This window comes from Triturus cristatus, chromosome 11 (assembly GCF_964204655.1).
Source record: "Triturus cristatus chromosome 11, aTriCri1.1, whole genome shotgun sequence".
NCBI lineage: Eukaryota > Metazoa > Chordata > Amphibia > Caudata > Salamandridae > Triturus > Triturus cristatus.
In genome coordinates, this window is record NC_140594.1 from 637,071,022 (window position 1) to 637,094,690 (window position 23,669).

The following is a 23,669-nucleotide window of genomic DNA, read 5'->3' on the forward strand; positions in this document are numbered from 1 at the left end:
TGAGGCGGGCGATGCTGTGTGCACCGCCCGCCATAATGCTGTGCATGGGGAATGCCACTGCCACTGTGGCGGTGGCATCCTAATTGCCGGTGCGGGTCTGCCGCACCACTGGCAGCCGGTCCCAGCACTGCTAGGGCCATGCTAATAGGCCCCTTAGTTTTGAATCTATACAAGAAACATGTGTTCTGTCTGACTTCTGGATGGTCCTCTCTCCAGTAGTCGATTAACTGATAGCTAGAGTTTAATGATTCTAGTACTTTTGTGGTTTTGGGCTTAAGCTGCTTTTTGTTTGAAGTATCTTTTGCCAAATGTTGGATAAAATTAAAAGCTACCCAGGCAACATCGTAGATCTTTGGAGTGAGAGCATCTATGTCATTACTTATTGAGCCATATTAGTTTATAAGATTTAAATTTTGCCCACTCATTATTAGTTTGTCCCAAAGTCATCTACCATATGGCACACAAATCACTTCCCTCAACCCCCAATCAATGCTATTACTCAAAAATATAGCAACTTCCCTTGCGGCCGCCTGTGCTGACGCAAAGAATGCATGTGAATACTTTTGTGGGATTGCCAGCTTCGTAGGATTACCCTTCAAATGGGTCTCCTGTATGTAGATGTCCCTGGGTGTAAAATAGGCTAACCAGCCCATCAGACTGCCATATTTATGCTTATTGGCTAGTCCATTAACTTTGCAAGAGAGAATCTGAATTCTACTTTTCAGAGATGAAGACATCATAAGAACACTCTTGACCTCCACTTAAAAACCTTTCCACTACTATTGAAGCTCCCATCGTTGGATTTGGTAGTTTTTTTCTGTCCTCTATAAATCTCCTCATTTTTCCAGTTAGAAAAGTGCTCCCCATAGTATCCTAGCTGCCCACCCTTAAGAACGCCTGTGCACCCCAAAAAACCCCAGATGGGAAGGGAAGACCCCGTCTCACTCCCTTCCCAATTGTTTTGAACCTTATATGCCTTGGTATGGCACTAAGGTCATCACCTCGGTGCTGACCACTATAAACAAGATCTGCAAAAAAACCCTGCTTTATATTTAACAATATTTGCTTACAATTACATCCTCATTCGACACTGATCTCCACAATTTCAGTCCTAGTTTTTCTGCTGTAAGATTTCTATCACCTGCTGAACTGAATGTGAAATCGAAAGTGTTACTTTGACAAGTACTTTTAATTTTTCATTGTTGGACTATGGCAGCCTGAAGTCCTTCATCCTTAAATTTATTCAGCATCGTTCTAAATTCACGTCAATGTCTTGCTGCTGCAGCTGACATGTCAGGAAAGATATTGACCCGAAACGGATCCGCTGTTTGGAAACCCTCTGACTTGATGGCAGCAGCTCAAATCGATTTTTTTATATCGTAGTCTCCGAAATTTACAAGACGTTCGTGGATATTTTGCATTAGTCTGCTGATGAAATGGAACAAGGTGAGCTCTCATAATCGAGTGACAGTCTCTGCTGGGTGGCTCTCCTGGATTAACATACTTTTGATTGAGATCTAAAATATATTTGATGGGATCTTGCCCAGCTTCTTGCCCCTCAGGGATGCCCACAAAGCATAGATTTGATCTTCTCGTCCTATTTCAAACTCTTCCAGCTTGATCTACGTTTCCTCCAACTCTCGATTATACTTAGCTTGAAAGTGCTCTAACTTTTTCAGCGCATCCTCGAAATCTGAGATTCGCTGCTCGGCAATGGGCAGTCTTTGATTTAAGTGCAAGATATTGTCGTTGATCGTTTCCAGCTGGCTCTTCACTTCTATATGAGCTTTCTCCTGAGCATTTTTTAACTGTCTTATTTCTAACAAGATTTCCCTCAATGTATCTTGTGACTGGAAAATATGCATAACTTCCTCCGTTGAGGACTCTTTATCTGTTCCCAGCTCCGATTGCAATGTTCTTTCATATTGCAAGATCGTTTTGGGGCTAGCGTTTTGCACAGATACCTGCCCTTTTGAAATGTCCTGGACCATTAATTCTGTAGTGGGAGAATTATTTTTTCCAGGCAGAGGACTTGCTAATGGCAAGGGTGCTACCTGTTGTGATTCTTGGAGCAACTCCGGAGAGCTAAGCACTACCTGTGCTGTTAACTTTGCCCCCTTCAGACCAAACAAAGGGTATGATGGTTTTTGCCCTGAACTATTGTTTTGTATGAGGTAGAAATCTCTACAATTTTGGGGAGCAATGTGTTGCCTTAAGTTGCTGCCGCCTCCGACAAAGGTCTTTTCTCGTGCTTTAGTGCTCGTTATATTGGCTCAGCGAATGGCTTATTTCTCCTAATTCGGTCTGAGAACTGCTCAGGTTTAGACTTTCATTACCCTCCCCCATATCTTCTTTGTGATTCTCTGGGCTCAATGGTTCGATCTGTTTTTTACCACCCCACGTTTTTGAAGCTTTAAGATTTTAGGTTCTTAGCTGGGGTGAGGGCTTTTTAGGGTCCCATCTGGTTCCGTTTTTAGGCAGATGGCGATTAAGTGACTGGCACAGTATCACAGGATGTTGAGCAGGCACAAGAATTCGTACCTGGTTCCCCACTTCCAAAGTTATCAGCTATACCATTAGGCAACGTCTGCATTTTAGGAGCACTTGCCCGGTTTTCCTTTACTTGAATCGCTTTTAGAGGCCATCAATTGAAAGTGCCTGTACAGGAAAAGTCAGGCACTTGAAGATGGCGAACCCAGTGTCGTGAAGTTACCTGGTCATCCTGCCTGTAGTGGCTCCAGCGACCAAGACCTCTACATGGAGGGTGGGGGGGTAAATGCCAGGCGCTGATTTGCGGTGTCGTCACCACCAGAGTGAGAAGTTTGTATCCTGTTAAACGAGAAGGGGTTTGGGTACCAGGAGTGCTAAAAGAGGTTTCGTAGTTTGTGGGAATAGAGGGGGAAACGTGAGTGCTCTGAGGTCATGTTGGACTCTGTCCTTGGGAGTTCCTTTTATCCCTGTGGATACAAGTGACCACTGGACACTTGTCACGTCTTTAGCATGGCACCTTGCGGGAGTTCGCTTTGGTGAGCACCTTTCAACACAGTGACCCGCATTGGAGATTAGAGAGCTGTTCAGGGAGAATTGGAGAGCACATCCGTGAATGTTTTCATATTCCAAAAACATGTCACTTAATTGGGATTTTACATAGCTCCAGTCCACAAAGTGGCTGCTTCGGGGTGCTTGATTAATGACAACATCTTACTATACTACTACGATTGTGAAAAACAAACATATATGTATATTGAAAGAATTCTGACATATTAGACAAGCGTGTTCTTAAAGTTTATTATTCAGAACAAGTGGCAAATGGCTGAGTGATATGAAGGAGATGTGTTGTTTTGCTGTTTAAGTTAATGACTTTGGAACCACAAGTCTTAGGCTGTAGTCCTGACTTCTGTACTACATAACATCTGTGTGTTCCTGGGCATGGAGTATTTTTCAGTGCCAGGTAGGGGTGGCGGAACAATGTTCAGGGTGGGGGTGTTGGCCATCGTCATCACCTAACTTACGTGACTTGGATGTACTTTACATGCTGGTGATATTGATTTTGAGATATATGTGCTTTACTTTGTATAGCAAACAGGCCTTTCTGCATATCGGTGGCACAAAACCTCTGGAATTATGAATACCTTGACCTCCTTTCACCTGTACCCCAGCAAGAATATAACCAGTGAAAATTACAAAATACACGAAATATGCAACAAGGAGACGAATAGTAAACACGGTTCTCTGCATTAAAAATAGCAACAGTTAGTTTGTCCAATGGCAAACTCTGCTTGATGAGAGTGGGTTTCTAGCCTGCGGACGTTGCCTGAACCTCGGGGTGTTCAGGGGGGGTGGAAGGGGTGTCTGCCTAGTTAAAAAGCACTAGCACTGCCTGATTGTGTGTTACGTTTCCCATTGACCTCTATTCATCAACAGTAAAATCACTAAGAACAAGTAGATCAATAGGTGCTAGCTTGGAAGCGACTTGAAGCTATCCAGTTCCTGTCCATGTCGTAATGCTTTACATAGCTCATTTCATTGGGGTGGCACCCCTGGCGCTTATGTTTGTTTTCCGTGGGTCAAGTCAATAGAGGAGTATAAAGGCAGGAGTTGGCGCAAAAGAGTGAGTGCTCCTGTGAGGGGCGATACAAACAGTTACAGAGGGGTGGGGGGGGCTGGTTTCACTGTATCATCATTTGACGTCTGAACCTGGTGGAATTGGAGGTCTAGTTGAGCGCTAGAAAGACAGAGGCATGCTCCCAGGTATTTCGACCACTGTTGACGTATTTCTTGTTGCATGGTATTTGACACAACTGAAGTCACCAGTGAGGGGTCCGCGCAAGAGCGAGTGTGATGCGGGAGGGTTTAGTGTCGACTCGTGGGAGAGGTGGGGCTGTGTCATTCAAGGTTGTAAACTCGGCGTGCACTGTGTGTGGCGTGTGCTGTCCCCTCACGAGTGCACTGACTCGTACTAGTCCACACATGGAAACTAATTTCAGGGAGACGCGCAATGAACATATGGGAGATGTGTCACCCTCTCCCTGCCTGTGCTATGCGATAAATGCATGTCGTTCTGAGGAAGCAAACATGTCAGAAAATACTGAAATTGCATACTGCGTGTCTGTGGAAGAAGCATGCAGCGCTGTCCAACAGCTCCCACGGCAGACGTGCAATCAGGCCGGAGTGGGAGTATCGCAGTACAAACACTTTACAATTGCTTGCAAAGCGCCGCATTGCAGGTACAATAGCTGAGCAGGTTGAGCGCCAGCTGCGGAGATATCTCACTGTTAACAGGTCTCGGCTGTGGACTACCCTTTTAAACTATGGCCTGGATTTTTAGCTTATTTGCATAAAGACCTACACGCCCGGGTGCGCATAAGCAGGGACGGGGAGGTCTAAAAAATTATTGAAGTTGGTAGAGGGGTCAGGCAAGGATGAGTCCTGGCCCCTCTTTTATTCATCTTGTATATCATCGATCTGAATAAGTCTCTGATAACATTGACCCAAGACGTCCCACGCATTAACGGCAATAAACTTCCGGCCCTGATATATATGGATGTGACGCGGTGCTGATGGGCCGCACCCCAAAAGCCCTTCGCACTATGGTGCGTGGTTTTGTAGAGTTTATGGCCACCTTGGATTTATGCACTAATTTCAAAAAATCTTTTTTAATGGCGTGTGGGTCAAAAGAAGTATTTTAAGTCATCAATAGTTTTAAATTCCAATAGTTTACAGAGCACTCGCACTTTCCCATATCTTGGTCTGGTATTTGCCTCAAATGGATTATGGGCGGACCATGTGGCTTATTGCAGGAGGAAGTTCACAAACTCTACTAACACGATACTCGGGCTATCAAAGCCGAGGTTACAGAGGTGGTGTCTGCCACTGTTAAAAATTTTAGACTCCAATGTATACCTATTGCCACTTATGGCGCTGAAGTTTGGGGACATACTAATAGTGGCATCATCCAGGATGAGGAGAATAGATTCTGTTGTAAAATCCTGGGTGCACCTATTTCTTCCTCTAAATATGCCTGTCACTGTGAACTTAACCTGCCATATATTGAAGATTACATTAAGGCTCGCCCAGCATTATTTTGGCTGAGAGTTTGGAGAAATCCCGCGGCCCAACTAACCAGAGAGATAATATCAGACTGTTTGAAATGTGATAAGGGAATTAACATACCTTGGTTGGCAGCGGTACACAAAAGTTTATCCAGTGTGAATTGCGAACACTTATTTTTAAATCCTTTAGACCCCGGCACTACTAGCAGTAAATCCCTTCAGATGGCTCTCTATGCATTCTATAGGGATGCCAGATTGGATAAAGAGCGCAAGAAAGTGTCAGTCGCTAGGTATATGTGTATTGAGAATGTTTCACGTACACCTTCTAGCTATTTATTAAAACCAATTAGTAGCTGGGAAAGGGGCTACTCTTCTGGCTGAGGACTGACACCATCTGTAGAAGCGCTGGGATCCCTAGCCTCTCCGGGTGGGCACCTAAGCCTTCCGGGTGCCTTCACACTCAGGACACATGAATACATTTTGTTCTGTGCTTTAGCCACCCCTCTGTGAGCACTGTCTGGTAGGTAAAGCTCTGTGTTAATAAACACATTCAGAGAGGTGGTTGTGCACAAACAAACATCAGCCACAATACCGTAAGTTTTGAACGTGTAGTTAAATACCTGCTCGTCGAGTACCTCATTGGCTGATCATTCCATGGCACTACCAAAATTACATTTGGACACATTTGCTCCACTGTAAAACACTCCCTTCTATGGGTCATTTAACAACTGGGGGATTTAAGGTTAGGTAACCTACTTTGGATGCTGTGTAAAAGAGTAAATACAAAAATGAATGCAATGAAACTAAGCAACCAGTACTGTATATAACACTGTGAAAACTGACACGCATTTTGGCATTTTGTTTCGTTAATGTCGATTTTCTCATAGATGTGAGTAAAGTACTCCTAATATCTTAATGGAATCTGCACACTTTTAACTAATAGCACTGGGTGACCTTTGACAACTAGGCAATTAATACATTTTAATCTACCCCCGAAGCCCCCCTGCTCACGCCCCCTTGGCAAACTTCAGTACCTCCCAGTGTTTGGGGAATAACCAAGCCGCATGACAGTGAGTCAAATAGTCTAGAAAATGAAAGAGAAGCCGGAATTCAGTTTCCCATGCTCCGATCCCGATGGCGTTGGTTAGTCTGTAAGCACTACTTTTAATAATGAGTTTCGTATTAGTAAAGCACCACGATGTGCATGTGTGGCGACACTTCACCCATGAGGTACGTGCCAAGCAATTGTTGACACAATCCACACTGTAGGAGAGTAGGATCTGCACCTTATGTTGCCCCCACTTTTTTTCCTGATGTTTACACTGGTTTCTGGCTATAGTCTGGCTGGGACCCTGCTAATCAGGGCCCCAGCCTCTCTGTTCTCTCTAAACAACTCGGAGTGCATATTAGGTGCACTAGTGATTGGATACTGTGGTACCTTATGAACCCCTAGTATATGGTAGATTAGGTACCAAGGGCATAGTTACTTCACAGACCTACCAGGGGCTGAAGCATGTATTATGCCACCCCTGGGAAGCAGACTAAATCTGACACCACAGGCCTGCTAGTGTTAGCACTCCTCACTGAGATATAGGTACACTATATCTCTACCTACACACACATATAAATCTATCAGTCACACCTAAGGCAGGCCCTATCAATCCTGAGGGCAGGGTTCTTGGTTTCCATGTGAGGGGGTCCCTCTGCCTGAGCAGGGCCCCTCTGCAGCTCTCAGAGTCCATTCTCTGTGGCTGTTTGTGAATGCGGTTAAACCATATACTCTTAAGTGCATTATAACCTCGCGGTAAAAACTCTGGGATGGCTGCATTAAAACATGTCGTGTTTGGTGTCAAACGCTTTTGAATCATACCAATCAATATCAGTATGATCCCACCCTTCTAGAGGGATAGACATGTACCTACTGTGGAAACACAGTAGAATCCTGAAGAGCCCTGGCATCACAAAATGGATGCCACCAGTCACAGACACTGGGCTGCCCTCCTGCTGCTGACCGAAACTCGCAGTGGAGGAGGCCCAACAATAGGCATCCTGTCACAGAGAGGTGTAACCACCTCCCAGACAGGGTTTAGTGTATTGGGGCTGGGTGGGTGCACTCCTAGAGTGCTTTCAAGTCCTGCACTGGGGGAGCAGTAGGCTCCTCTGTGCATATGCCAGTTCAAACCGGCTCAGGGGCTACCTGCCCCTGCTTTGGTGCGAAATTGGACAAAGGGAAGTGGGTGTAGCCACCCACTCCCCTGACCCTCACATAGGAGTCATAGAGCTAGTCCCTCCCTTCCTTGTAGTATAAGTTAGGGAACCCTTGCCATTGCAAACTAGATATCCCTGGACGACGCTCTGAAGAAGAATCCTGGACCTTCGACGTTCCACTACCTCTGGAAGACTGAAGAATCTCCCTTGGAGTCAAGGAGTGTCTCCCCTGCTTGGCAGGCACCAAAACTTTGCATCAACAGTCGCAAACATTCCCGCTCCCGCCGGAGTCCGAAGTCCCTGCAGCCCCGGAAGTGGATTTCCTGACTTCTCCAAGTTTCCAGTTGGATTGTGGGTCCCCAGAAGACTTTTCTACAATTCGAAAGGGCTCACCTGGTTGATCCAGGCCTGCCCTGACTTACCCTCGCTGGGTGAGTCCCTCAGACCTTGCTGGTATGCACCGCTGACTTTTTACACTTTCCACGAGACTTGCTGTTACCAAGGCTTGTTGGCTCCAATCTGGTCACCGACACCGCAGTAAGCTGCAGACTTCGTGGGACACACCGAATCCAGCTCCTGGTCATCGTCGAAACCTCCTGGACCTCGTGGCTGAAGAGTCAAGACACCCGTGATCACTTGAAATCACCCGACAGCTGTGGGCATCCATCTTCCTTGCCCCGGTCACTGCCAAGTGACTTTGAGCACTGTCTCCTCTGCTTTCAGGTCTTCCTTCTTCTGAATCCAGTCTTGGATTCCACCGGACACTTCTCCTGTCTTCACAAGCAGCAAGTCTTCTTTGGCTCCCATTGAAAACGACGCCGTGACCCGACACCAAAAGGCACCTATGCACTCGGCTTCCCTGGGTGAGGTAACTCCAGCACTATGGTGCTCCTGTGTGTGTTGGCTATAGAACTACTTACCCTGTAAGTGACTTGCTTGTAGACTCTCCCGAAGTATCCTAAATCTTTAAAATTCCAACCGTGACTTGCTCTATTGAAGTCAATTGGGATCCGCGGCTGTGTTCTCACACTGCATGCGTCTCCCGTGGGTCCTTTACTTACCTGCCTTGGGTGGATTAGTGAGGCCCCAGTGCTTCTGAAGGCCCTAAGCCTTGTCCCCTCGCAAGTCGGTATTCCTAAGTCTCTTTTTTAGTATATGGTCTGGTACGACCCTAGGACCCCAGCCATATTTGTGCTTAACTTGTTGTGAAATGTTGATTTGTGCATATGTCCTTGACTTCTAATCTCATAAAGAGATTAGCAGAGAGTTGTTAGTAATAAATACATATATATTTTATATATATACCTGTGTTGTGTCCTTTCATTTAGTGATTCAAGAGGTTATAAGGTAAAACAAGCTGCTTTACATTCCTCTAAAGACTTAGCCTGAAGGCTGCTCTCCACAGCTACCACTAGGATAGCTTTCTTTAAAAGGTTGTCTTAAACCTATCTACCATAAGAGTCAAATTGTACTGGTGCAAGGTGGCCACTTTAACTAGTGACCAGCATATACCAGTCCAACTTCTCACACACACTTTGCGCCTTTTTAAATATATTTATTACGAAGTGCAGGACCTTTCCAAGGGATTTTGCACACTACATACATTCACTCCAAAAATAAAACGTGTAGGTAAAAAACATTGCTATTTACTATGTCAATAGCTCTAACTCACAAATGCGAGACCTATTTGCATTATAAATGCTTGTTTATTGTGATTTTTCTGTTGTGTTGTGAAGTGATCTGCTGTGGTTCTTTAGTTGTGTGTTTTTTATGCCTGGCAATGTTTTTATATAGTTGTCTTTTTTGTAATGGGTTATTTTGTTGTGTTGTGTTCTGGCACATTATATAGTTTCTTTACAAGCGTCAACAAATGGCACTACATTTCTAGCCCAAAACACAATATCCCATTAAAGTTTAAGTGAAAAACTAAAAGTTTTAACTGGCGGAAGTGGTCACATACTATGGCATAGATGGAGGCTTTGAAAAGGCACTTTCCTCAATCGATTTGTGATACATCCAGCCCTAGATACCATCTTATCATGATGACAAAACCAAAATCCATTTCTATAGCATGACATTTAGGTTTCCCCCTAGCAAAGCCAGTTACATACCCTGATGCCTTCTTGTTATTATCCTAAACAAAGAAGTTGCACAAATGGATTCCTCAAGCTACATTCATTATGCCGGACCAAGAAATCCTTGCAAATTGTCACTAAATGTGCCACACTAACTTTGGTGCACACTGCCTTTTGTGTTTTTTAGCAGTGGTTACACTGCCCTAGTTTAAACCATATGTAATTTCTCTTCTATGCCTTAGGATAAGAAGTCCTATGATCTTTTTGCCATATGTGACCATTATGGAGGATTCAAATCTGGACACTACTCAGCTCTCATCAAATCTGAGGAGAACAACAAATGGTTCTGCTTTAATGACAGTACCGTGACGCCTGTGGTAAGTGTCTACCACCTATGTGTTAGTGCCTCCATATTAACAAGACTGGCTACGATTAAAGAGGCCAGAAAAAGAGGTACATAATGCCTTCTGAGCTGCAAAGTGGGCATTTTGTTTACGAATTCTAGATCCACCACTGGGTTATTTCTTTTTTATAAACATTTTTTACTGTATCTGATTGGCTGCATTGTTGTACAACTCTTGTTCCTGTTCTTCTGTTACCCACTTTTCACAGTATGTTCAGTGCTTTAAGTGATCGGAGTCCTGTATGCACATTGAAATGGGTCCCTGGAAGGCGCACAGCACCCATTGGGCTGAAAGGGCTTTAGTCCCACTGTCGGCTGACATAGCGCAGGTTATGCAGCTTCAGCATCCCGGACACGGGCAGGTCTTGAGCTATCGTGGGCTGACGCATCTAATGTATTTTGTAGATCTTCAAAAGACCATTTATCAGTTAGGGCGTCTTCTGTGTATTTTCACTTCATTCTATGCCCCCTGCCGTTCCAACTCTTACAAAGGACTGTTGCTGTCACAGTGGGCTTTCCTTTGGGCACTGTAACACAAATCAGTGCCTCCGCATTGTATGTAAGTCGTGTAAATATGTGCAAAAGACTTCAAAATTCAAAAAGTATATTTCTTTAATGAGGAAAGCTTTTCAAAAGGACCACTAGAATGAACTGCTACATTAAGTGACATTTATCAGACGTCTTACTGACATGCTGTAGGTTTGCAAATGTTTATTTGGAATTTACTTTTGAGTGCCATCTTATTTTGTGTTGCAAAGTTGCCTGAATGCAATGCAAAGCAGCCCTTTGCACTGCTTTACATTACGTTGTGTCAAGGGGGCAATCCATGAGTAGTGCATGGGTATTCCCATACAACCATCCACGGATTTAGATGCAACGCCTATCTACCAACAGTAGAGGGTGTTTTGCTCCCAAAAATATTGCCTCTTTGTAGCAGGTGATAACAAGCATTGGCATAGCCAATAGGTCTCGCCTTTGGGACCTTATAAGTGTTTAGCCATGCAACAGTTAATGTTACTGCACCAAGGATATTGTGCTGGATAACTAAACACTTAAACGGTCCCAAAGGCGAGACCTATTGGCTATGCCAATGCTTGTTAGCATTTGAGTGTGATTATAGAGGTATGGGCGAAACCGTTTAGGGCCGTTCCGTTCAGAATTTGATGGCCTGTGGTGTTGAAAGCACTGCTAGATAACAAGGGTATAAGAAGTCGGGAATGGGCACAAGTGAAGGGTATGACATGAAATTCCAAATGTCCAAAATCATAAAATGTGTGATTTAAGATATGGATGTCGTTTAAGAACAAATGTGTTATTTTCTTGAAAGCTAAAAACAACCAATAACTGCATTGTAAATAGAGACACGAGTTTTCCATTTTTACTATAAATGCTTCCCTCTCTTTATTTTAAAAATCACAAAGAAGTAGAGGTTAAGGGTCTGATTTGCAAAGGGACTTACGTGTAGTAAAGGTACAAGTGTGGAGTCTCTGAACTCTGGGCAGCCTCTCTGTCCAGCGCACTGCAGTGAGTGCAGTGCGGAGATTCTGCCATGAGTGAAGAGACACGTAACTTTATTGCATATTAGTCCCTTTGTGATTTGAGCCCTAAGCCTTCATTTAAGGGTCTCACCATATGTTCAATCATGTCTGCTAGATCAAACATTATGCATATAATCAGAAGCCCTAGTATTAAAACATGCCATCTTTAATGTGCCATACATTGTCATTACCTTTTCTGTTTGCGAAAGGCACCAGTTATCGAAAGTAGTAAAAAAAACTTTTACTAAACTCACCTTGGTGAAACTGCAACGATTGCTGCTGCTTATTGAGGAGCATAAGGGCTGGTACCCAGCTAATGCCCTGTGCGCTCATTGAGAAAAGTGTGGGGTGACCAGCAATATCAAAGGAGAGGCAGAACGATCTAAGAGTATGAGCATAGACAAGAACAGAGGAGAGGATAGGATAGTGGAATGAAGGGTCCCAAACACAGGAGAGGGTTGAGTAGTCGGTTACAGGACAGGCAGTCAGTGCGAAGGGAAACGCAGGGGAAACTGTTGGATGAAAGAAGCAAAGATTTGATGAAGGGAGGACGAAATGGTTAGAGGGGGGGGCACAGGGTGGATTAGCTACTTTCATAAGAGAAAACGTTTGTTAGGAGGATGTTGTGTTAAATCGTAATAATGTAACTGCGCAGGGTTGAGGCGAGTGAGGACTTGAGCACTGTGGACTAATTATAGTGTTAATCTTGGAGCAGATGTAGCAGGGTGAAGTCATGAGCAGGTAAGGATGAACAATAGAATACTGATAATTGAAGATGATGGAGAGAGTAAAGAGCTGAAGGTTTGCACAGAGCGCTTGTGGATGGTGAAGTAATGAGGTCCTGGAAATAGATAGATCTGACACCTCCTAGATCATTATGCAGTGTATGAAGGGCTTGCTTATTAACCAAGATGTTAGCAGTGAATATGTGCTTTCGCCATTTTTTTTTTTTGTTGAAACATTTTTTATTGTTTTCATAGCATCAACTCAGTACAAACCCCGCTACCTCCCCCGTTAAAGAAGGTAATTCCCATACATTGTTACCAGCCAATATCCGGGAGAATGAACTTCCAGCCCATACGGGCCCCCCCCTTCCTCCCCACCCCATGTCAGTGTGCCCCCTACCTTCCTCCTCTCTCCTGATGTGCCCCTTCCCTGCTATAAATCAGGCATGGGTGCTCAACCTCCTCTAGGGAACCATGGCTTTCCCCCGTGCCTAGCCACACCCTTGCTTCCAGCTCTCGCTACTATTCCCCTTCTATTCTCCGTTCAACGCCTCCTCCTGCCTGTCAGAGGTGTCCCCCTCTCTCCCGGTGTCAGACATCAGCCCCTGAAGTTCCACCACCAGCGCCTCCCACGCTCGGGCCGTCGCCAGCGCCTTCTCGTCATCCCTCCGGAGAGCTAATTGCAACCGGAGTGTACCCTCTGCCCCCGCCCATCGCGCAAATGCCGCCCTCCACCGCGAGAAGCTAGGCCCCGCCCTGGACTTCCAGTGCATAGTCAGTTCCCTCTTGGCCATTATCAACCCTAAGTCGTAGAACTTGCTAGTGACCTTCGTCCGGCGGGTGTGTGGGAACCAAAGTAGTAAGCAGGCCCCCAGTTCCGGGTCAATAACGCGGTCCGTCACCTGATTCAGGCAATCCATGACTTCTGCCCAATACTCACCCAACTGAACGCAGGACCAAAACATGTGACGAAAATCAGCACCCTCGTCCCCGCACCGCGGGCATTGAGAGTGCGCACCCCCAAAATATTGCAATATCTTAACCGGCGTCAAATACGCCCTGTGCAACGTAAAAAATTGAACCAACTGAAACCGGGCATTGCGCGTTCCCTTCCAGGCCCGCCGCACCAACGTGGCCCATGTAGTCTCGGGGATCGGCTTCTCTAGATCCAATTCCCACTTGCCCCTCAAGGCGGCAAGGGGCAGCAGGCCTTCCGATGACAGTCTGCGGTAGAGACAAGTAATGGCCTTGGACGTCCCCGCCGCCATCACTACATATTGGCAACCTGCAGCGATCGGTGGCTCCGAGAGCCCCACATTCCAGTGTCTCTGAAGGCTCGCTACAAGGGCCGCGTGGAGTAAAAAGTCCCCACGTGGGAGCCCGTAGGAGTCCTGCAACTCCTGGAAGGGCAGCAGCACCCCCTCCCGGAATAAGTCGCCCACCATCTGTACGCCCAGCTCCTCCCAGACGGCCAGCCCCGACCAATCGCCCCCATGCGGGAGCGCCGTACACATTCCCAAAGCATAGGGGCGAGTTATCGCCGCCCTCCTCTGGCACCGGTTCCAGCACAGCCGGAGTGTACGCTCCTCCAAAGTAAGCAGGGCAAGGTCCAACCTCTGCTGTAAGACTATGAAGGCTAGCACATGCCGCGGAATCAACCTGCCCTGAGGGCCCTCCGGGCCTCTATACTCCCTGGCAACCGCCTGCGTAAGCCATTGGAGTTGGGCCGCCAGATAGTACCACTCGAAGTCCGGGACTGCCAAGCCCCCCTCCGCTCTCGGCCGCCGCAGTGTGGTCAATGCCACCCGCCTTCTCCCTGAGCCCCAAATGAAGCCCGTGGACATTGCCCTGAGCCGTGCGAAGTACGACGCAGGTATCTATACAGGTAGGGTGCGGAAGAAGTAGAGGAGTCGTGGCAACGCCACCATCTTCAACAGCGCTACCCTCCCAGCACACGAAAGTGGGAGCGTACTCCAGAAACTCATGCTACCACGCAAGCCTCGAATGGCTCTGCCGATATTCCCCTCCAGCAGATCCAGCTGGGTGTGGTAGATACTAACCCCCAAATATCGCAGGCAGCCACCTTCCCATCGGACCGCTCCCAGCGACTGGGGGGCCCGGCCACCTGGTACCAGCGGGAACAAGCATGTCTTACCCCAGTTGACCCTGAGTCCGGACAGGCACCCAAAGGCCTCCAACAAGGCAGTCGCCCCACGCCGTGCGCCATCGGCATCCGCCAAAAACATCAGCAGATCATCTGCATACAGGGAGATATAGTGGGCTTCCCCCCTCAATTGAACTCCTGCATAAGAATGCCCCAGTCGGGCATGCGCCGCCAGTGGTTCAATGGCCAGGGCGAACAACAAGGGGGAGAGCGAGCAACCCTGCCTCGTCCCTCTCCGCACTGGGTAAGAGGCCGATATGGTAGCCCCTGTCTTCACCCGGGCCGTGGCCTCGTTATAGAGCAAGGTGGTCCAGCGTACAAAGCCGTCCCCCAGACCAAATGCCCGCAACACTCGGTATAAATAGGGCCACTCTACACTATCAAAGGCCTTTTCTATATCAACCGACAGTGTGCAGGCCTCCGGATATATGTCCCGGTCCAGCTCCATCACCCGCAGCAAACGTCGAACCGAGGTGGCCGTGTTTCGCCGAGGGATAAAGCCCGCCTGATCCGGGTGGATCAAGGCGGTCATATGAGTCAACAGGCGCGACGCCAAGATTTTACTCAAGATTTTGTAATCCGCCGTCAACATGGAGAGCGGGCGGTACGCCGTGCGTGCGCCGGCCTCTCCTCCCGGCTTCAACAGGGGCACCACAATTGCCTCCCGAGCGGAGGCCGGTAAGCGCCCAAGTCGCCAAGCCTCACCGTATAGGACTTGCAGCTGTGGCGCCAGCAGATCCGGGTAAGCCGTGTAGAAGTCAATGGGCAAACCGTCTGCACCCGGGGTCTTTCGTCTGGCCATATGCTTAATCGCTGCGCGAATCTCGCCCAGCGATATAGCACCCCCGAGGTCCTTCTCGCTCTCCGGGTCTAGCCGGGGCAATCGGGCCGCCACCAGAAACTCAGCCAAGCCTTCAGGTTCCCCCTGCATGGTACTGTCATACAGCCCTGCATAATAACTGGCAAACTGCTTATTAATCCCCGTCTGAGAATAGACCGGGATCCCCCCGCCTCGACCAAAGATAATATAGGGGTACCTCGGTTCGTCGGGGTCGCCAACCATGCCAGGAGAGATCCCACCTTATCCCGTTCCGCATGCGCCCGGGCAAGGTAATCCTTATGATCAAAGCAGCGAAGCTTCTCCACACACACTGCCACGCCCTCTCGCGCTTCCCCAACCGCAGTCAACTCGCCTTCCCCATCCTGATGCGCGCGCTCAGCCGTCCGCAGTTGGGCCTCCGCCCACTCCACCGCCTTCAGCAAAGTCTTCCGCACGCCAGCGGTGGACGATATACAAACTCCCCGAACCACCGCCTTAAACGCATCCCATTCCGTCGCCCGGTTCGACGCCGTTTCCGAGTTAGTCCTAAAATACTGCTCTATGCAACCGCTAACCTCAGCCTGGAAAACCGGGTCCTCCAGCAACAAGGGGTTTAAGCGCCACATGGGTATCGCCTGCCGCTGTCTAGACCACTGCAGCACCCCCATACAAGGGTTATGGTCCGAGACGGTTTTAGCCAAATATTTACTATGACGCATCAGAGTCTGGACATCCGGGGAACACAGTATACTATCCAATCGGACATACAGTTCGTGGAGTAATCCCTATCCATCGGGTGATGTGTCCGCCACATGTCCACCAACCCCCAAGTGTCCTGCCAAGCTCGTCTACTATTGGCCACCCGACGGACCACCGACTGTGCAAGGGGCGGGTGGGACCGATCCAGCTCAACATCAGCCACCGAGTTAAAGTCCCCTCCCATCACCACCGTCCCCGTCAAATATGCCGCGAGCTGCCCCGACAGTCTGGAGAAGAAGGCGGCCTGGTCTACATTAGGGGCATACACACTACAGAAGGCCATGTCCCTCCCATCTAGTCGCCCCTGCACTGCTACAAACCTGCCCTCCGGGTCCACCAGTGTCGCTAGCGGCTGGAAAGGAACTCCCGCCCTCACCCATATCAGGGCCCCCCGGGCAAACTTCGAGAAGGTAGTATAGAATAATTGGCCCCGCCAGCGCCGCTGCAATGCCTTCCCCTCCTCGCGATCTAAGTGGGTTTCTTGGAGGAAGGCTACCTGGACCCCTCTCCGGACCAGGTAGGCATGAACTTTATATCTCTTCCCCATAGAGGTGAGCCCCCTCACATTCCAGGTCAGGAATCGCAATTCAGGTGGGGTCCCCATCCCATCGCCTAACCAGTGCTTTCGCCATTTATGTACTGCTGCCCTCATTTACTGTTATGCGCTCTTATTTCAAGTGTAATTCATGGCTGAGGCCTATCTTTGGTACAAGGTGGATAATGAAGCAGTTGTATGAGCTGTAGTGCAAGACTGAAGTGAGGTCTTTATGAAGATCACGTGGAAAGCAGTGAGAGCAGTGGGGTCCTGTTTTCTACAGCAGATAGGTACATGAGAGAGCGATCTACAAGGAGGCGAACTGATTTGCATGTGAAATGTGTGATGTCAGATGGAGCGATGATGGGTTTAGATTTGGATAAAGTGTTTGAAATTAGCATAAAATTGAGTGGCTTACCTTGCTTGTGGGTGGGATTAAGGAAGGTGTCATTTGAGGAGTGATCAGACAGAAGTGGAGACACTGCCGAAAGCATCAGTAAAATATTTTGGCAAGTTATGGTCACACCAGTGAAAGCAGAATCGTTTGGTGAAGGCAATAAATAGGTGTAAGACAGTCGATCCGGCATCGTCCGAAAGCGCTGTCCTCTGCATGGCCACGGAACTCATCTCTTTTATTACATTGAGATTTCCTTTACCGTGTCTTCCACTCCGGAAATTGATGTTCGTAGGCATTGTTCCTTCATAACGCGTCCATTTCAATTCACGCACCAGTTGTCTGACCGAGACTCGGCGCCTGCTCCGTTGCCCTAAATGGTAACACGAGGCATTCTAAATATGGGCAATTTAACTAAACAGTCCTGATGATGATCCTGAATCTCTCAGATAAGGATCGAAACGCCGTCGACTCTGTTGTCCACCTTACACATTTAATATTTCTGTATATAATACATTGTGAAGGTGGCAATATTTGTACCAGATGTTTCGCTACTCATTATCTCTAAAAAAGAAACCTCATTGTAATTGCCTGAATGTGTTTCACAATTTGTTGTCCACATGATATGTAAGTCCTAGGATACAGGCTTGTGTCCCACTAAGACTCTATTTACATTCTCTGGATCACTGCTAACAACCTCTACTTATTAAAGTTGCCATGCCCGGCTGGACATTGGCTATAATATAGTATCAATTTTGACTATATTCATTTTTTGTTCTACCATTTTTTTGCTCTCAGGGACCACTGTTTCCTGCAATACGTAACTACCCAAGGTCCCTGTCTAATTCCTTTGGGTGCCCTTGTCCCCCTTTCTACATAAATAGGTGTGTAGCATATGTTTCTATGTCTCCAAACTTTTCTGACTTTTGCATGTGTGCAGCACTATAAAGCACACTTGCAAAGAGGGTATAGTTTTAATTTTTATCTAGTTTTAGTGTTTTGTACTGGATTGGCACCCTTCCATTCTAAACCGTATGCTGCACATAACGCACACAACCTTGCACTATCGTGCAAAGGTGTGTGTGTCTCACGCTAAGCAGCTGGATTGTGCATCAGCGCTCTGAAAAGAGCAAGACGCTGCTCTCTCCCTCTCATGCAATGCAGTTCAGCAACATTTGTTGCTGCACTCCATTGCATGAGGTTTTAGTAGATCTACCCCATAGTTTCTAAACATAAATGTAGAAACAGTCATGCCTCCAATGACGACGCTATAAGTGAAGCATGATGCAAGTAAGTTATCATGTGAACCCTACTAGGACTTCAATAACATACGGAGCAACATTAACATATACAAGTGAGTTTTTGTTAGCACACATCCTAAATGGGAGGTTTTTTAAGGTACTCTAAAATGTGATGTCAAAGGGAAAGGAGGGCAATAAAATAAGGTAATTGCCTAGACTCACAATTTTCTCAAGCAGAGAAACTTTTGATCCTAGGCATCGTGGTTTCACATTGCACAATTTAACCCCAAGATGAAGGGAAAGGAGGCTTGGTGATTGGCATAATAAAACTTGGTGGCAGAAGCAACATGCAGACTTGGCTCTTTTTCGGCTCGGGGTTCCAAGAATACATCTTCTTGAGTCAGAGCTCAGCATCTGGCTCCAGCCTTCAGTGTCTAGTCCAACTCTAGAAAAATAACTTTGGGCATGTCCAAAAGGCTGAAATTTTTTGTAGGATCGTCTAATATGTTTTTTCCCCGCCATAAGTTTGATTACGCTAAATTGTATCCCCTGCTTTCTCTACTAAAGTTAAGACTTATGGTCTTTTATTTGCCTGCTAAAAGTGGTGGAGGGGAGTAAAACAATTCAAGATTATACTTTCAATTTAGTCATATTCTAAAGGACCACAGACTCCGAAATTCAATTTTGTGGATTTAATATAAGGCCAAAAATAATTGAATATAAACACACCTTAATATCAGAGTATATAGGTACATAAAAATCAACACAGAGCCGAGTCTACGAATATAATTCATTCGGCACAAAAGGCATAAAGTGATGAACTCCAAAATCAAAATACAGCAAAGAATAGAAGCTGAGTCCAATTCTCTTTTCATTTGAGAAGAAAGCAACAAAAATTATCTTTGCATACACTGCTCTAAATGAGGGTTCTACCAATCTCTCTTTTATCATATCCCAAAGGTGTTCTCACGTGTTAACTTCCTAAGAAGTACTCATGTCAAATGGGTCTGATAGCTTAAAGCTATGGAGCTCGCTCTAAGATGCTCCTTCTCCTCCGAAACTTAGCAGAAGTCTCTAGAATCTGCAACATTTTTCAGTAAGTTTCCACAGAAGCCTTTATTAATTTGACTCGCTTTCTATTCATACGGATGTTGTGAGGTGAATGGCCTTACATAATTTCTATCACTGCCGTGAGGGGAACAGCCTTACCGCTTTATACGCTGCCGCGAGGGAAACAGCATTTCCAGCTGACACCACATCCCCCATAAGGACCAGCGCAGCGCTGAGATCCTGCGTCATCAGAGGGCGTCTGGAGCCCTCAAAAACAGCGCGGGGCAGAAGCAGCGCGGGACGCGCTTTCTAATCCTACGGATGTTGTGAGGTGAACGGCCTTACATAATTTCTATCACTGCCGTGAGGGGAACAGCCTTGCCGCTTCATACGCTGCCGTGAGGGAAATGGCATTTCCAGCTGACATCACATCCCCCATAAGGACCAGCGCAGCGCTGAGATCCTGCGTCATCAGAGGGCATCTGGAGCCCTCAAAAACAGCGCGGGGCAGACGCAGCGCGGGACGCGCTTTCTATTCCTACGGATGTTGTGAGGTGAACGGCCTTACATAATTTCTATCACTGCCGTGAGGGGAACGGCCTTACCGCTTCATACGCTGCCGTGAGGGAAACGGCATTTCCAGCTGACACCACATCCCCCATAAGGACCAGCGCAGCGCTGAGATCCAGCGTCATCAGAGGGCGTCTGGAGCCCTCAAAATCAGCGCGGGGTAGACGCAGCGCGGGACGTGCGAGGGCGTGCTCGGGCCAAGGGCGGGCCCATCTGCGCCCGTCGGAGTCTGGAGGAGGCTGGGCTGGGCCACCTGTCTAACCGCTATTATATGGGTAAGAGAAAATTGCTTGGGAATCAAGTTCAGGGGGGGCCAAGACTAAAGTACCAAGAAAGTCTTCTTCAATTACTTCATACCTGACTTCGGCTGTGGGAGCATTGAATAATGAGATAGAAAATGCCGAAAGGGAACTGGGTTAAGTAATAAGGAGGATGAAGATATTTTGGAAAATGGTCCCCCATTAGTAACCCCGATACCCCTAAACCCAGTGGTGGTGATCAATGGACCAAAGACTGTTCCCGCATCCCCGGTGACTGACAGTGTTGTCTCAGGAGGAGGGGATATAATATTGCAAGTGCCTGTCATGGATGGGGCAAAGTTATCTAAAGAAACAACTGTAAGGCCCCAGGGGGTTCGGTGTTCAGCCAAAAAAGTTAATAAAAAACAGAAGGGACTAAAAACTTGTCAAACAAAGCCTGTTTCCGTGCTGGATGAAAACATTCAATTAATGCTCCGGAATCTAGTGGAAGAGATATTTTCTACTCGGTTTGAGTCCATATTGACTAATATTGCCAAAGAAATCATTGATACTATGAATATGTGTGTTGCTGACCTGAAGAGAAAATGTGACCGTTTGGACTCTATGATAGATTCTTTTAGAAGTGATTTTAAATGTACTTCACCAATGAATGCACGGTCGAATCTATCATTGTCCCCTCGCTCTGAGATTGTTGTAGACTCTCGAGGGAAACACTCAGGGGGTTATCAGCCTGTACCCTCGGTTGAGTCACAATTTAAGGCTGTAGATAGCCTAATGGGGTCTAAAGGGCGAGTTGAAGAGGAAGGACTTAGGCCATCTAGAGTTAAAAGTTGTGTTGACCATACTGAGGTAGGCGTGAATGTGGCAATTAATAAGAATGTTGGTCGGCAGGAGAAAAAGATAAGTCTGAATACATGTAAAATTAATTTACCCCCAGAGGCCACTCCTCTGGTTGCGATTCTTGTAGGGGTCCCACCTTTAAGTAATCAGGAAACTGAATCCACAGAGGCTTTATTGTGTAAGACAAAAAATTGGTGTGAGTATCACTCTTCTGGTTCCTCTGGGATATCCGCCCATATCATAATGGCCAGGCATGGGTGGGTAATGGTCCTAAACACGTCCCAGGTGACTGTATCATAGTCAACTTCAATAACCAGGATATAGCCGAGAGGTTGTTTTGGAATGCTACTGACTTGATTGGGGATGATATTAGAGCTGTACCTCTGGGTTTTTTTTATCCTCCTTCTAGGGTGCTGCGAGCTCCCATTAGCCCTTCTCATTTGGATCGGTCTTTTGTACATGGTTTTGCTAGTGGTTCTTATGTTGGTATGGTTAGAGAGGCCGGGACAACATTATCAAAAAAGACAACTTTATTGCCCAGACCTAAGGAGGGAGGACTGCTAGTTTCAAATAGATTTCTTCCCCTTACCCTGATGGATCAGAATGATTGACCGGTGGGGTCAGGGGCGGATAGGCTAGATTTGTCCCAAATAGGTCAAGGATTAGATGATATAAGAGTAGAATCTCCTCCAAGTTGTAGAATCATTAGCTGGAACATTGCAGGCCTCAAATCTAAAAGAGATGACCCATTATGGTTGAAGTCTATAAACCTGTACGATATAATAGCTCTCCAAGAAACATGGGATAAGGGGGTTGGTCTCTGGCTGGATGGGTTTAGATCTTATTCCCTACCCGCATGCCCGTCGCTGGCTGGAAGAGCTAAGGGTGGTTTGATGTTCCTCCTTTCCCATAGGATAAAGGGAACCTTAAGAAGACTTGAGGTTGACTCGTTCAATCTTTTGATATTAGAAGTAAGTTGTCCAAACAACTTTAAATTATTTTATAATTCAGGGGATAGTGATGTAATAAATCAACATTTGAATAAACTGAATTCTTTTTTAGTTGAGTACAGGACGAATCAATCCACATTTTATCATATTGTACTTTTGGGTGATTTTAACATACATTTATGCGATCGACATTGTTATATCATTGATCATTTGGCCCATACAAATTTAGAGACACCTCATTGTGAACATTCCGCCCAGGGTGATGCCTTAGAGGGCCTTTTGTCTGAAGCCGATCTCTCTGAATCTGCTTTTATTAATTCTGCTGATCGTTGTTTTACATTTAAGGCTAGTGAGACTATCATTGATTATATTTTTCTGTCTCCTATTCTGCTTGATAAGGAAGTATTTTATAATGCTATAATTTCGCCTTTTAGTGATCATAATCCTGTTATACTAGAATTAGCTAATAGCTGCAAGCTCTTAGGTAATGGCGGGGTAAAATCGGGTGCTATTTGTTTGGTAACACGTGATCATGGAAGGAGGCTTAAGTGGTCTAAAGTTTTGCCTGCTACATTTTTTACTGATCTATGTTTAAAAACTAATGATCACATAACATGTACTGATCCCTCAAATCCCGAGGATGTTATACTTGGGGCCTTTGATGGTATCTGCAGGCAGATTGCTGCAGAATTGATCACTAATAATAAAGGGAAAGTTCAACGGAAAGAAAAATGGTTTGACGATAATTGCTCACAAGCCCATCGTGCTTTAGTTTTAGCTTTGAAAAGTTCTCCTCGAGATAGGTGTTTGATAGTGAGGTTAAGAAGACAATATAAGGCAGCAGTTCATAGGCGGAAATTAGAGATTAAAGCAGAGGCCTGGAATGCCCTTTTAACTGTTGATATTTTAAAGGATAGCGCCAGGTTCTGGTTTATTGTTAACACTCCTCTTTTCTCAGGCTTGGAAAATAATAATCAGGATAGTAACGTCACAGAAGCACAGTGGTTGTCCCACTTTGAAAGGATCTATGGCTCTGATGAGTTAATTGACACATTTTTCAATAATTTACCTCAGCAAGGTATAGCACCTCTTATTTTTGATGTTGGGGATATTGAAAAAGCAATAAAAAACACCTCTGGTATAAAGCACCTGGTCCTGATTATGTCCCAGCTGACATTTATAAGTACAATCCCAATTTTTGGGCAAAGATACTGGTCAACGTTTTTAATGCTGTGGGATTAATTGGGTTCCCTGCTTCTTGGTCTCACTCAATTATTATTCCAGTTTTTAAAAAGGGACAGAGGAGTGAACCAAGGTGCTATAGACCAATATCTTTGATCGACTCGGTGGTTAAAATATTAGGTAAGGTGATATTAGGTAAGATTACAGAATGGGCAGATGATAATAAATTAATATCTAATCTACAATACTATGGACCAATGCCTGAATCTTTTCTTATTAATTGGTAAATATACCATCGCAAAAGAGGGCTCGCTGAAGATGGCTTTTATGGACCTGACCTCAGCCTTCGATCTGATTAACAGGTCGAAGCTGTGGTGTATTTTACTGGAAATGGGTTTGGATC

The 23,669-nt window shown here is 46.2% G+C and overlaps 1 protein-coding gene across 4 annotated transcripts in view; it reads left to right on the plus strand.

Annotated features, from left to right (window-relative positions):
* The window catches only part of LOC146785218 (uncharacterized), a 1,495,909-nt gene that overhangs the window by 1,026,379 nt on the left and 445,861 nt on the right, over positions 1-23,669 (plus strand). For all 4 annotated transcript variants that reach the window (XM_085634134.1, XM_085634135.1, XM_085634133.1 and 1 more), the window contains exon 14: positions 10,078-10,212. In XM_085634134.1, coding sequence (XP_085490260.1) covers positions 10,078-10,212 — 135 coding nt within the window. The remainder of the gene's footprint in view (positions 1-10,077; positions 10,213-23,669) is intronic.